The following is a 12,442-nucleotide window of genomic DNA, read 5'->3' on the forward strand; positions in this document are numbered from 1 at the left end:
TGCCCCGAGCCCCGCGGGCGGCCGGGCCGGGCCGGGGGCAGCGCCGTGCGCGCCCGTCCCGCGAGCATTTCCGACCCGGAGCCTGTTACCGCCGGTCAGACCCTTCCAAACGTGCCCTGGCTGCAGCATCCTGCCGGAGACGGTCCGAGTCCGAGGAGCCGCCGCGCTCTCCGGCCTCCCGTGCGGAGCTGGCGTGTGTTCCCCAAGCGTGATTATCTTTCTTCTTTTCTTTTTTCTTTTTCTTTTTCTCTCTCTTTATTTATTTTTTTTTTTKGCGGAGTGAACTGGCTCGCTTTTCGCTTGTGGAGCTCGTCCAGGGGGACGCTTCGCCTCCCTTCCCCGTCTCAGCGCTGTGGCGGTCCACGAGCGTTTCGGGGCGCGCGGGGGAGCCGTGCTCCGTTCCCGCGGGAAGCCGGCGTGCGCCCGGAGTTGCACTTTCTCAGGGAAGCGACTCTGCCGGCGCCTTGGCCGGGACCGGCGGTGCCCGAGGCGCAGCCGGCATCGCTGAGCGATGCTCTGGCTGGCCCTGCCGACGGACCCAGAGCACGAGCAATCCCTTGCCGCTAGCGCTCGTTAGGCGTAAATCCCTGGCTTACGGGCTTCCGCCGGCCGGGCCGGGCCGGGCTCCGGGACCCTCCTTGCGCGGGTGGCGCGCCCCGTCCCGAGGAGCCTGGACCGCCGCGGCCGGGCTGCTTCCCGGCGGCGCAGCCCCGGCTTGCAGCAGAGCAGCCGAGCGGTTCGGTGGATGCTTCCCCCTGGTTCCCGGCGCGTTGTGCACGGGGCCGTGCTGTTACGAGGCGTCGTTGCGGTTTTGTGAGGGATCTCTCCCTCCCTCCCCGCTGCTGGGGCGCGCACAAGCCTGATGTGTGTGGGGGGTGTCTCATGCAGTGGCAACAGGAGCGTGGAAGGGGGGCGGAAGAGGGCTTTAGCGAGCTGCGAGCTTTCRAGGCTGCTGCGAGCCGGGTTGTTTCTCTTTTCTCCAGTCCTGGGGCTGGCCCGGTTTGTCAGGAGCAAAACTCCCAGAGATTTGGACGTTGCAACATCAGGCCTTTCCGTGCCTCCAGTGTGAGCACTGTTCGCGTTGATGAATTGCCGCTCTTTGTTGCCTCCTCTCCTCTGACAGTGCCCAGTATTCCAGCCTTTCTACAAACAATGCTCTCTTTTGTAGTCAGGCAACTATTTTCTGGACCGTTTTAATTTTGCAGCTACAGTATGGATCCACTCCAACAGATTGCCGCTYTTGCATAAGCGGTTTCTGCTTGCACACTGCTTTACTGTTCAGGTTTGCCTATGCCTAAACACCTGCTCATTGAGAGCAAAACATTGTACCAGATAACAAAAGTCATGATATTTCCCTTGTTTTGATTTTGCAGGCATACAATGGGGATCTTACAGTTAGACCCACATGCAAGCCTGGCTTTTCAGAAAAAGACTACACAGCATTTGTCTCCCAGAACATCATGGAAGGGCAGAAGTTACTCAAAGGTAAGTAAATGAAGCAAAATACTTAATAGGTGCTGCAATAAAACAGTTATATTCAGCCTTGGGGAGGTGAAAGGAGACTTAAAGTTGCTGATTTTGATGGTGAAATTGTCTGCAGAATTATGTTTGTAGGAGGATGAAACATTAAGTGATTTACCTGAGCATAATTTTGAATGCAGATGACTCATTTGAAGTCCGCATGCCGTCTGCTTCAGGTGGATTGTTTCCCTATAGTATGCAAGGTCATCACTTCACTTTTAAGTCTCCCACTCCCACCCTGTCTGAAGGAACTCTGCATCTGATATTTTAGAAAGTATTTTTATGTATGAAAATCCAAGGATCCTTAAATTATCCCTGTTTTGAAATGCATGATAAAACAGACGTTGTTGTTGGAAATGTGGTAAACAAGCCTACAGACATTCTGTTYGCAAATGTGGCATTCATTTTCATTACTGCCCCACTGACAACATGAAAACACAGGCAAAAAGAAACTACCAATTAGCTTTATAGTAATTGCAGGATTATAACCACTTGTGATAGTAAATTMGAAGACATCTTCATAATCCAAATGACAATAGCTTATCCTGTGTATTGATCTGTCTTCTTTTCAAGTTAAAGTTTATATKTGCATGATATAGGAAATTTCTGTTTTACTTGGGCAACCTTTTTAAAGACCAAAGAAAGATAGTTATTTCCCCTGCCCCCCCTTAAAATCACCAGTTACTGCTGGATATTACAGCAGTTCTAAAGACAATAACGCTGTGGAGGTTGAGGAGCACATCAAGGTTCAGTACTTTACTCAAGGGATTATAAGCGCTTTGCTGCTTTCTCCTGAATACATTTTGACATGTGTGTCCCTCTGTACAAAAGCTGGGAATTTGGTCTTCCTCCAGAGCAAACACCTGCTCTATTACTTGGATTCTCTAGAAAGAGAGGGAACATTTTCTGTGTTCTCTTTCTGGCTTCAGCAGAACCCGACACTGGTCATTTTCTCTGTATGTGAGTTGGCAAACAGTTTTATTTCTGAGCCCGGTTGTTTTAGTTTTGCTCTTCAGGAATTCTCTTGGCTGTGCTTGGCATCAATTAGTAGATGTTTGGAAATTATTTTTAATTTGAAAGATAACCGAATGGGGATTTGACCTAGGCAGACTCAAGAATATAGCAACACAAAAAGTAACGGAGACCCAGTACTAATTGTTTACATACTTAAAAGGGTTTTCCCTAACTTAAGATACTATGAGGCTTTCCAGATGGGTCTCTGTGCTGAGTATGTAGTTTTATGTTTTTTTAGCTTTGGAAATCAGTTTGATAAATAGTGTTTTCTAAATACACTAGAAAATGGTGTCATTAATATACTTGTTTGGCAGAGTATTTTTTGCAGTTTGGTGCATGATAAATTGTGTTGCATGTTATGTAGGTGGACAATAGGGATGGAGCAGAAGGTCTGTTCAGAGGAGTTAGCTGGTAATGACTTTGAAGACAGCATAGTGGCTGTCAGTTCAGTTGCAACTGATCATCTTTAAATAAATATGAAATTAGATTTAGATAAGCTGTCAGATTGAATTGAATGAAAATATATATTTAATCAACACTGTAATTTTACGCTTTAGGGTCCAGTTGTAGTTTTATATTAGTCACGGCAAAACTCCCACTGCTTTAGAGCTGAATTGGCCCTCAAAATATTATGTATGCACCTACCATTTGTAAAATTCGTGTCCCAATAACATTGTCACCAGTTCYGTGATTTGTAAAGCATTTTGTCAACTGCAGGAGAAAGGAGGAAAAGAAGTKCAAAAGCTGTGTTTGCTGATACGAAAAGTATCATCTTTACACCTTTCAATCTACACTTAAATACGTGCTGCTGTTTATTGTAAARAAACAAATATATCTCATTAATTTGTACAATAATGAGGGGAAGATCTGCATAAAATTTTTCCTCATGCTTGTGTTATTCTTTATATATACTCTAGCATGTACAATTGGTAGTTTTCCAGTTTAGATTTAATTTTACTTCCTAACACTTGATATGTCTGAAGCATAAAATGTTTATCTCTTTCTTCCATCTGGGTGAAGTATTGTACAATAGTTCAGACCAAAAATGGGTTTGGATTGCTTACATCGACATGTTTGATAGATTGACATATGTACTATTTCACACCATCTTACCACGCAAAGCTTTGCTGCCAGCTACCACCATCTTATTCATCTGCATTCAGCAATTCATTTTTAGGCCAAATGGGAGTGTTTCCCTGAAAAAAGTGGGTAGGGTTTCACCTGTCAGTGTTTTCGTGAATTTGGGAGAAAAAAGGTAGTTTAAATTGCTCCCTGGGGATTCCGGTGGGGAAACACAGTCTTTATGCTGCGTAAGTCTCACTCCTTCTCTAGGAAGGAGATGTGGGGAGTCCTGGGACAACTTGTGCTCCCTAAGGATTTGTTTGTTAGAACTTAGGCGGTATATAGACTTCAGCATAGAGGAGAACTTCAGCCAGCACTGGGAAGTTTAGAGAGTGCACGTGTCAGGGATACAATTTGTGCCAATAAAAGCCGTACTTCCATTTTAAGCTGTCTAATATCCAGCCTTTAAATATGTACATTGTTGTGCATCAAAATGAAAATGCTTATAATACTCTAGGTTTGAATCAAGTTAAGCAGATAATGACTGCTTGTAATTGACTTATTTCAATGGAAATAGCTTAGCCTTAATTTGACAACAAGAGCTTTCACAGAGTCATTGTTTTATTATAACTGTGCCATAAGCTATTAACTACTACTTTGTGGTTCATCTTATTTGCCTGAGTCAGCTCTCTAACATCCTCCAAACATACAGATTCTAGCAGGAGCTATTTGTTACACAGTAATTAACTTGTTTATGATAAATGGATGGGAAAAATGTCATGGCATTTTGTTTTACATATAAATGAAAAGCATTTGCATTATAAAAATTTCACGTTAATTAGACTTAAAATAGGTTTTCCCCTGTAGGGCCACAGATACCACATTCTATATCACTGACAACTTTGTAGCTTGGTGGTGGGGTGTTAGATGAGTTGACTTGTGGAGCCRGTATCTTCCTTAGAAATGCCATCCATGCATCTCTTATAATTTTTCCCAAATAATGTTTTATTATTATTTTTCACTTTGTTTTTGTTTGTGGTATAATAAACTTAGTCTTGATCGCTGATGCATGGTGACGTTTAAAATAATGTTTAAATAACATAGAAGAACTATGTTATTCCTTCAGCATAAGGAGATGTCTCAGGGCTGCAGTATGGCAGAGGACAATTACAGTGTGGGCAACTACAGTGTATCTCCTAGTTAATTATTAATGTCAACTTAAAACGTTGGGGACATTGGTACTGAGGAAGGGGCATCAGTGACATGCAGTACTGCACTGAAGACAGTGTTCTGGACTCACTTGAGGGATTTGCTCCTTGGTTTACTGCTCGGCTGCRATGGAGTGGTGATGAGGTAGCCTCCTTGGGAAAGAAGGAAACAGTGACTAAGATGCTGAAAATAGTATGCAATACAGTGTAAAAGGAGCTATACTCATATTGTGTTGATACCTTTTTTTYCTGTTTTTGTAAGGGAGTTTGAAGATTATAATTAGAAAAAATGATACTTTTAAAAATTAGAAATTCRGTTTTATTGGCATGTTGTCAGATTCTGGCAACTGGCAGTGGGTGGAATGCCATCACGGTATCATTTGTCCAGCTTAGTATCTTCACAGTTATCCCAGGTCACTTCCCAGAAACACAGCTAAACAACACAACTAATACACGTCTCACAGCTTTCCCTGCAGTCAAGAGACAAAGTAAGCAGTTGAGACTTGCAGCCTGATTTTTTTTGTTTTATTTTGTATCTCTTAAGCTGCAGTGACTCAAGGTTTCTGTTGCCATTTTAAACTGTGCCTATACTGATGTAGCAGAATAACCTAGCTTGTGCAGGCAGCTACATTTGGATACAAGTGTGTGGAAGCATCATATATTTTCATATAGGAAGATAAATAAATTCTGCCAGCATGTATTGCTTTAAGCAAGTATATGAAACCAAATGTAGCCAAACTTTATGCAATCTTCATGCAAATATATGAGAATATAAATTGCTTCCACTCTGGAGTTTTTTTTAGTATAAATTTTGATTAAAAGCAAGTTAAACACAAAAACTTTATTGAGATTTCATATGAAATCAGTATGGAGGCAACTCTCATAAGTTTTTACTGGTGAAGTAAGTTTTTAATGGCAAAAATGTTTTTTCCYCTCACTGAAGCTTCAAAATCTCTATCCTATTCAGTCCTCATACCTCCAAGAGTAAAATCTAGGAAGGATGAAAATATTCTTTAGAAAACATAGAGCAGATAAACAAAATCCATCCTAACTCTTCATGTTTGTTATGTTTAATTAAAACAAAAAAGGAGGGGGAAAACCAGAACAAACCTGTGCAAGTTATGCTTGAGACTGCTTACTGGTAATTCATTTAATATTAACTGTAGGGATATATGCTATACCTTCTTTTGGAGGTAACGTGGTGTATTCTCGTGGTTAAGATAATGTAGGAAATAGAATGTGGACTGCAGAGTACTTTAGTGAAATATTGTAGCAATGCTACTTAAAAATAACCTTACAGCATACATCAAGTTTGGCCCCTGCCGAGAGAATGAGACAAATAAATCTTTCATGAGGAATGCTAATAATTTTGCAAATGCCTGAAGGAAAGAGCATACCTCTGGGGTAACAAATAGTAACATAGCATATGCCTGAAGATTTGACAGGTGTGTGACAGTGAGCATATATTTGCAGTATTATGGCCCATATAGGTAAAATGGCTAGTGGGGACATTCTGCCCTCTTACATCTATGCTTCCCTGCTTTTTCTGAGGCCTAGAATCCAGAAAAGATGTATTTACCTGACTGCTGTTAATTTTAATTATGCTTCTAAATGTTTCTGCTGTTTGAGGTCTGCCTYTGAAGCTCAGTTAGGAAGCTGCTCCGTCCCAAAGGCGTTACGCCGTGCCTGTAGTGCCACTAAGCATCTTGTGCGTCGCTGTTTTAAAGTCTGCCAGCTGATGTGGAAGGGCACCAGTGGTGCCTCACTGAGTGCCCCTTGCTGTGTCATACTGGGTGTTTTTAGGAAGCAGAGTGCTTGGGAGTGTTGCAGTTTGTTCTGGTGTTGGATAGGGTTTTCGAACACCTTGTGGGCTACTTGTTGCTTTTTGCAGTATGGAGGTTTTGCTGCAGCTTGCTGAAATATCCAGTGCCTTCTCTGARTTACTCTGAGCTTTAAAAAACAGGGAGGCTTTTCCATTCATGATTCTGTTATTCTGGTCTGTGATTCTCCATGAAAAGCAGGTATTGAAGTTATTGTACATGTAATYAGCTTTACAGTTCTATAATAAAATCTGAAAGTAGGCAAAAGTCCATAGGGAATCTTGAATTCTTTCCCTAAYGTTTCTTAGAAGGAGGAAGAAGAGGCAGGCAGAAATTGGCTTTCTAGGTGTCTGGCAGCTGGCTAATTCCTTCTCCTCCTGCAATCGTTCTTTAGTCTCTTTAGGTAGGCTTGTCCTCTCCTCGTTTGGCTCCAGTGAAGCTGTCTCTTGGAAGCACTTTTCCCATTCTATGGGGCAACTTCTTAACAAAGCAGTCTCTCTTGATGGGCATTTTGCAAATCAGAATTGTTATTTCAGCTGGGAATTTGATGGGAGAGCCGAGAAAGAGCTGCTACAGATTGGGGAACTGCTGGTGCATGTTCATTTTAAACACAACTCTTCAGATCAAACTTATAAYGCAAAAGTGTGATGTTTAAGATGATGTTTTTATCTAAACATCATCTGCCATAAAATGCCAGTTAATAAGACCAGAGTTGTCAGTAACACWCTATAAAGTTAATCCCATTATGCTGTTTAAAAACTGTAAGTGTTGCTTTCCAAATCAGAGCTTTGAGCCAAATTGCTCAAACACAAGTAAAAAATTTTTTTTTCCACATTCTTGTGAGGTAACTGATTCTTATCTTAATAAATATGCTTTTCCAACAACGGATTTGGATCTTTTTTTTTCTGCCTAGTAATTTGTCTATTAAAGAATCATACTACTTCAAACTAGGCTTTTTGAACAGCTAGATATTAAYGAAGAAAATGAAACAATTTCTAATAAAGAAATTTTCCTTGTAGCACCAAATATTTTTTTTGGCTTAGGCTGGTAGGAAATAAGCTGTATCTGGCACAGTATAATTTTGTTCTTTAAAATACCCATTATTTTAAACTCTGAACTACTATTGCTAGATCTTTTAAGGCTGGAAGATGTTAATTTTAGAGCCATTTCTGTGTTGAGGAAACTGGCTGTTGCTGACAGAGCTTATGAGCTGTGGTCTCACTGAGCAGATGCTGAAAGCATTCTGGAAGTTTTAGTCTTTGCATCTGRTATATGAAAATTACTTTTTCTGATGGTGAGATAGATTTCTTGCTTAATTTTCATAGACTTAATGTTAATCCTCACTGTCAATTTTATTACTTTTTTCTTTTGCATGTGTGTGCTCTTGTGTAAGCTTCCTTCTGCATTACTTTACTCTGAATTGAGCAGAACAATGTTTTTCTAGAGGTAGCTTTATTTCAATGCAGAATAAAGATTGTAAAATACTTAGTTCTACAGTAGTATGGGCCATATGCATAGCTCTGCCTAGGCAAGCTGAATATTTTTCTAATATAGACAGTGCTTAAGTCTTATTCAGAAGGTAAGAAGAGATTAAAAGTACTGAGGATAGGATTTCATTGGAAATCCTCTACTTAATATATTTTTTGTGCAATAGAATGAAATTGAGTAACATGGAGAAGAAGGGTGTTTGTGTGCCATTTGCACTTACTGTTATGTTTGGAGTTAGTGTCATTCCTGTAAAAACCTCCTYCTTATTTTTACCCAAATGGTAATAGTAAGAACTGAGACTGGAAAGCAACATTTGAAAAATCAAGGCCAGTATTTGCCTTTGGAAGCTCTAATTTCAAAGAGTTTGATGAGAAATTTAAGATGAATATTTACCTGTGGCTGGAAGCTGATTTCTCCGTAAGCCTGGTCCTCAAGGAAGGAATAGGAATTTATACTGGCTTGATAGGCTCAATCTGTATCCATTTTTTGTATATGTAAACTGTTTGTGCAGTAGCTGAAGAYTTTTGAGAACATAGTTTCAACATTACCTGTTCCTTTCCATGCTTAAATGGCCCACCAGTGTTGCCTCCTTAAGGATAGGTCAGAATTGTCATCAGCTAGCCTTGCCATCAGAGGGTTTTCTGACCGTTCAGCATACTGTGATCTTTTCTTCTTGATAGGTTGTTTTGATATTTACTTATTAGTATCTCTGAAAGGAGAGTCTGAGAGCATTAGGACTGTTCAGTGTCTGGAAGAGGAGGCTTAGGAGTGGATTGTGCCAATGGGTATAAATACCCGCTGGGAGGATGTGAGGGAGGTGGAACCAGACTCCTCTTAGGGGTATCCAGTGAAAGGACAAGAGGCAATGGGCACGAAAGGAAAAACAAGAAACTCCATTTAAATATAAGAAAAAGCTATTCTTGCTGTGTAGGTGGTCAAACACTGGCACATATATCCCAGGGAGGTTGCAGAGTTTCCATGCTTGGAGATTTTTGAAGCYAACCAGATATAGCCCTGGACAACCTGCCGTAGCAGACCCTGCTGCTTGAGCAGAGGGGATGGACTAAGACTGTCTTCAGAGGTGCGTGCTGGCCTCAGCCGTTCGGTGGGTCTGAAACACTTTGCGGGTGAATATATGAGAAAGTGGAGTAATGAACTGAGTTTTTTTGCAAATACAGATATCATTAAATAAAACCATTATAGCAGGCTGCARAAATGATTCTAATAGGGAAACTGTATTTCTTTAGCTTCTTGGAAGCATAACTTCTAAAGTGAGAATAATTGAAACACCAGGGACCAACATTCTGCCATTTGCTTCTGTTAATGTCCAGACCTAACTTTGGCACACTTTGTCTCCTGATGTAAGGAAATATTACACTAAAATTCCAAATGCACTTGATTTCCTCTTTAGTTTTGCTAGAATAAAAGGAGAGCATATGAGGTTTTYGTTTTCTCAAAATATTTGTCATTAGTACTGGCTGCTTCACTTCTTTCAGCAGAAACTTTCCTGAGTGAGTTCTCCTGTGCACGTGCGCACGCTCTCTCTCTCTCTCTGTCTCTCTCTCTCTCTGTGTGTGTGTATAAAAAGGTTGGGTTGACCAAGATCTTTTTTTTTGACGTGGACTTTATTATTTTTCTTGCTTATATTCATTGTCCCTAATTTATTTATTTTAAATTGCACTTGCACAGAGGGAGAGAAGTGGCAAATGTTCTGGCATATGGGCTGCACAGTCATTGGAAATGGAAACTTTTAGATGTTCTTGCTGCCCTATGCCTTGTGACCCCAGGCTCCTTATTTTCCTTTTGCCAGCCTGTTTCCATTCTTAGCCTCTACTCCCTTCTGATAGAAAATTTTAATTATTTTTGCTTTGCTGTTGCTACTTCCCTGCCACTGTTCCTTACCACTTGCCAGCATTTGGTAAATAGAGAGCCAGTGGCAGTAATTCAGTACTCTGCTAGCTATGCTGTGCAATAGCTGCTGCTCAGAGGGTCACATATACTATAGCCTATTAACATTATGATGATAATAGCAGCCACTATGTGGAATGCGCAGTGGGGATGTTGAAAGCTCCTCCAAGGTCTCTGAAGATATGTATGGGCCACCCATGAAGCAGAAAAAAAAGTCCTTTCTGCTTTAAAACTAACCAATCTGTATGTTTCACTGATACCCAGAAGCACTGCAATCATTAACGCTATTACTATGCCTATTATAAATCACAAATTTGCAGCAGTTTATAGATTAGTCATAAAAATTACTTCTAGCCTAAAATTTTGTTATACCGAGTTTGTCTAGTGATTCCAATCCTTATTAAACAAAATTGTCTTTTAAAATTGTGAACATTGCAATTATCCAAGATAAATAGCCAGGATTATAAAACTTGTTCCATATGAAGYTGTGTGTGAGCTCCCTGTGTCAGTTCATGGTCTAGACAGTCTACAGGAGAAGATTGTACAAGGCAAGTTAGTGAGATAAATACTTGTTGCTTTTTCTCCTATGTGGTAAAATGTGTTGGGATTCTTGGTATATAAAGTAAAAGCATTAAAAAAGAATTTGTGAAGGTGTTAGAAAATAAACAAATGATGGCACTTCAGTGCAAATTGTAACTAATTTAAAGCATAAAATTTAACAAGCTATTTGTTTTTGATATACTCAGAGCAGTCATTAATAGGTAATTCCATATAAATCAATCCTGAGTGGTTGCTAAGCYTCCTACAGATGCTGCTGGCCATAGAACTTCTTAAAGAAGTCCTTCTGACTGTTTGCGATATTAGCTGAACCTGTTTATGGTAATTACCATCTGTTCATCGGTGACATTTTCATGAGCTYGGAAAAGCAGGGCTGGAGGAACTCGAGGATGTCTAATGCATGCCCCTCTCAAGGCGTAAGCAGCTCCTTTGCAATACTTCCCCTTGCGTATTCTTGAAGGTCCAGCTGTGGGGACCAAACCCTTCCAGCCACCATATTATGTTGCTTCACTTTTTTCCTTCATATTTGAGCCCTCTTGATTCAATTTAAACGTGTTGCTATTTGGCCTAGTCATCATAGACACCATAAGCAGTTGTTTTTTTAAATTGTTTTCCATCACACTTGAAAAATGTTTCTTCTCAGCTTCCTTAGTCCACCCTACTTCATTAGTTCCCTTTCATGTGTTATGCCTGGACTCTCATCTCTGAGCTCTTACCTTTGCTACCAGCTTGATGCACCAGCTTTTCTTTCTTTTTCTTTCTTTTCTTTTTTTTTTTTTTTTTTTTGATGCCCCAATACTCCTCCGATTGACTTACCTAACGTGGTGTTTGCATTTCCCCCCACCGGTATGACATTGTTGACTCATGTTCAGCTTGTGATCCAGTATGGCCTCCCACATAGTTTTTGAAGAACTGCTACCTACCCCGTCATTTTCTATGTGTACAGTTGATTAATCCTGCTGAATTAAGTTACCTTGCTCTTCTTCCATTGAGTTACATCTTTTCTTTTTTTTTATAAGCCTGATCTCTAACTAGTCAGGATTGTTTTGAATTCTAATCTTGACCTCTGACAGAGTTGCAGTTGCATCTTGCTTTCCTATTTGCAGATGTAACAAACATATGCTGTAGTCCTCCATGAGCAGTTAATAAAAGCATTGAACAAAACCAGTTCACAACAGACTGCTGCCAAACCCACGTGATCCATCCTTCTGTTCTGACCGTGAACTCTCTAAAAACCATTTTGAGTATGGTTATTGCATGACACTATGTTACTATTAGTTATTTCAATGTGAGCTATTTAAATCTCAAAGTTGTTCTGTGGGAACACAAATTCAAATGTTTTAACCTCCGTTTGTCCGTGCTGTCCTTGGTGTTTATAGGAGTTGCAAGAAATGAGCTCTTTGAATTTTCACTTTCTAGAAAYGTGAATAGTGTGACAATCCTAGATKGTTTAACTCGTATGAATTCCACCTAGGCTTTTAAAGTGTTTGTTGCACTTGGAAGAGAGAATTGTGCCCTAAGGACCAGGGATGGGATGGTGTGCACGTGTGTGTGTGTACACGAACGTGTACAAGCACTGTGTCTGTGCTGTACCCTGTCAGAGGAAAACTGTGCCCCTTTTTAAGGGCAAGAGCCTGTCCTGTGCTGCTCTTCTGCCCTGTCTGCTGTTGCATCAGTGCTCAATTATACTTCAATTCTGTCCAGCTGAACACATGAGCACACTTAACTTACAGTTGTGGGTGATGGTGGTGGTTGTCGGCGGTGGTGGACATGGCCTTCTCCAAATCTTCACGGCAGATAAGTGTTCAGAGCTGTTACTAATCCCAGCATGAGCTGAAAGAGCAGGATTGAATCAAGGTTGAG

At 40.8% G+C, this 12,442-nt stretch overlaps 1 protein-coding gene across 2 annotated transcripts in view; it reads left to right on the forward strand.

Moving 5' to 3' along the window:
* Window positions 1-1,378: 1,378 nt before the first annotated feature.
* CDH4 (cadherin 4) overlaps window positions 1,379-12,442 on the forward strand; it is a 447,560-nt gene continuing 436,496 nt past the window's right edge. For both annotated transcript variants that reach the window (XM_085314135.1, XM_085314136.1), the window contains exon 1: window positions 1,379-1,485. In XM_085314135.1, coding sequence (XP_085170261.1) covers window positions 1,461-1,485 — 25 coding nt within the window. In that variant the 5' untranslated portion in view covers window positions 1,379-1,460. The remainder of the gene's footprint in view (window positions 1,486-12,442) is intronic.

This window comes from Rhea americana, unplaced genomic scaffold (genome assembly GCF_003343005.1).
Source record: "Rhea americana isolate MKP2758 unplaced genomic scaffold, rheAme1 scaffold_4, whole genome shotgun sequence".
Lineage (NCBI taxonomy): Eukaryota > Metazoa > Chordata > Aves > Rheiformes > Rheidae > Rhea > Rhea americana.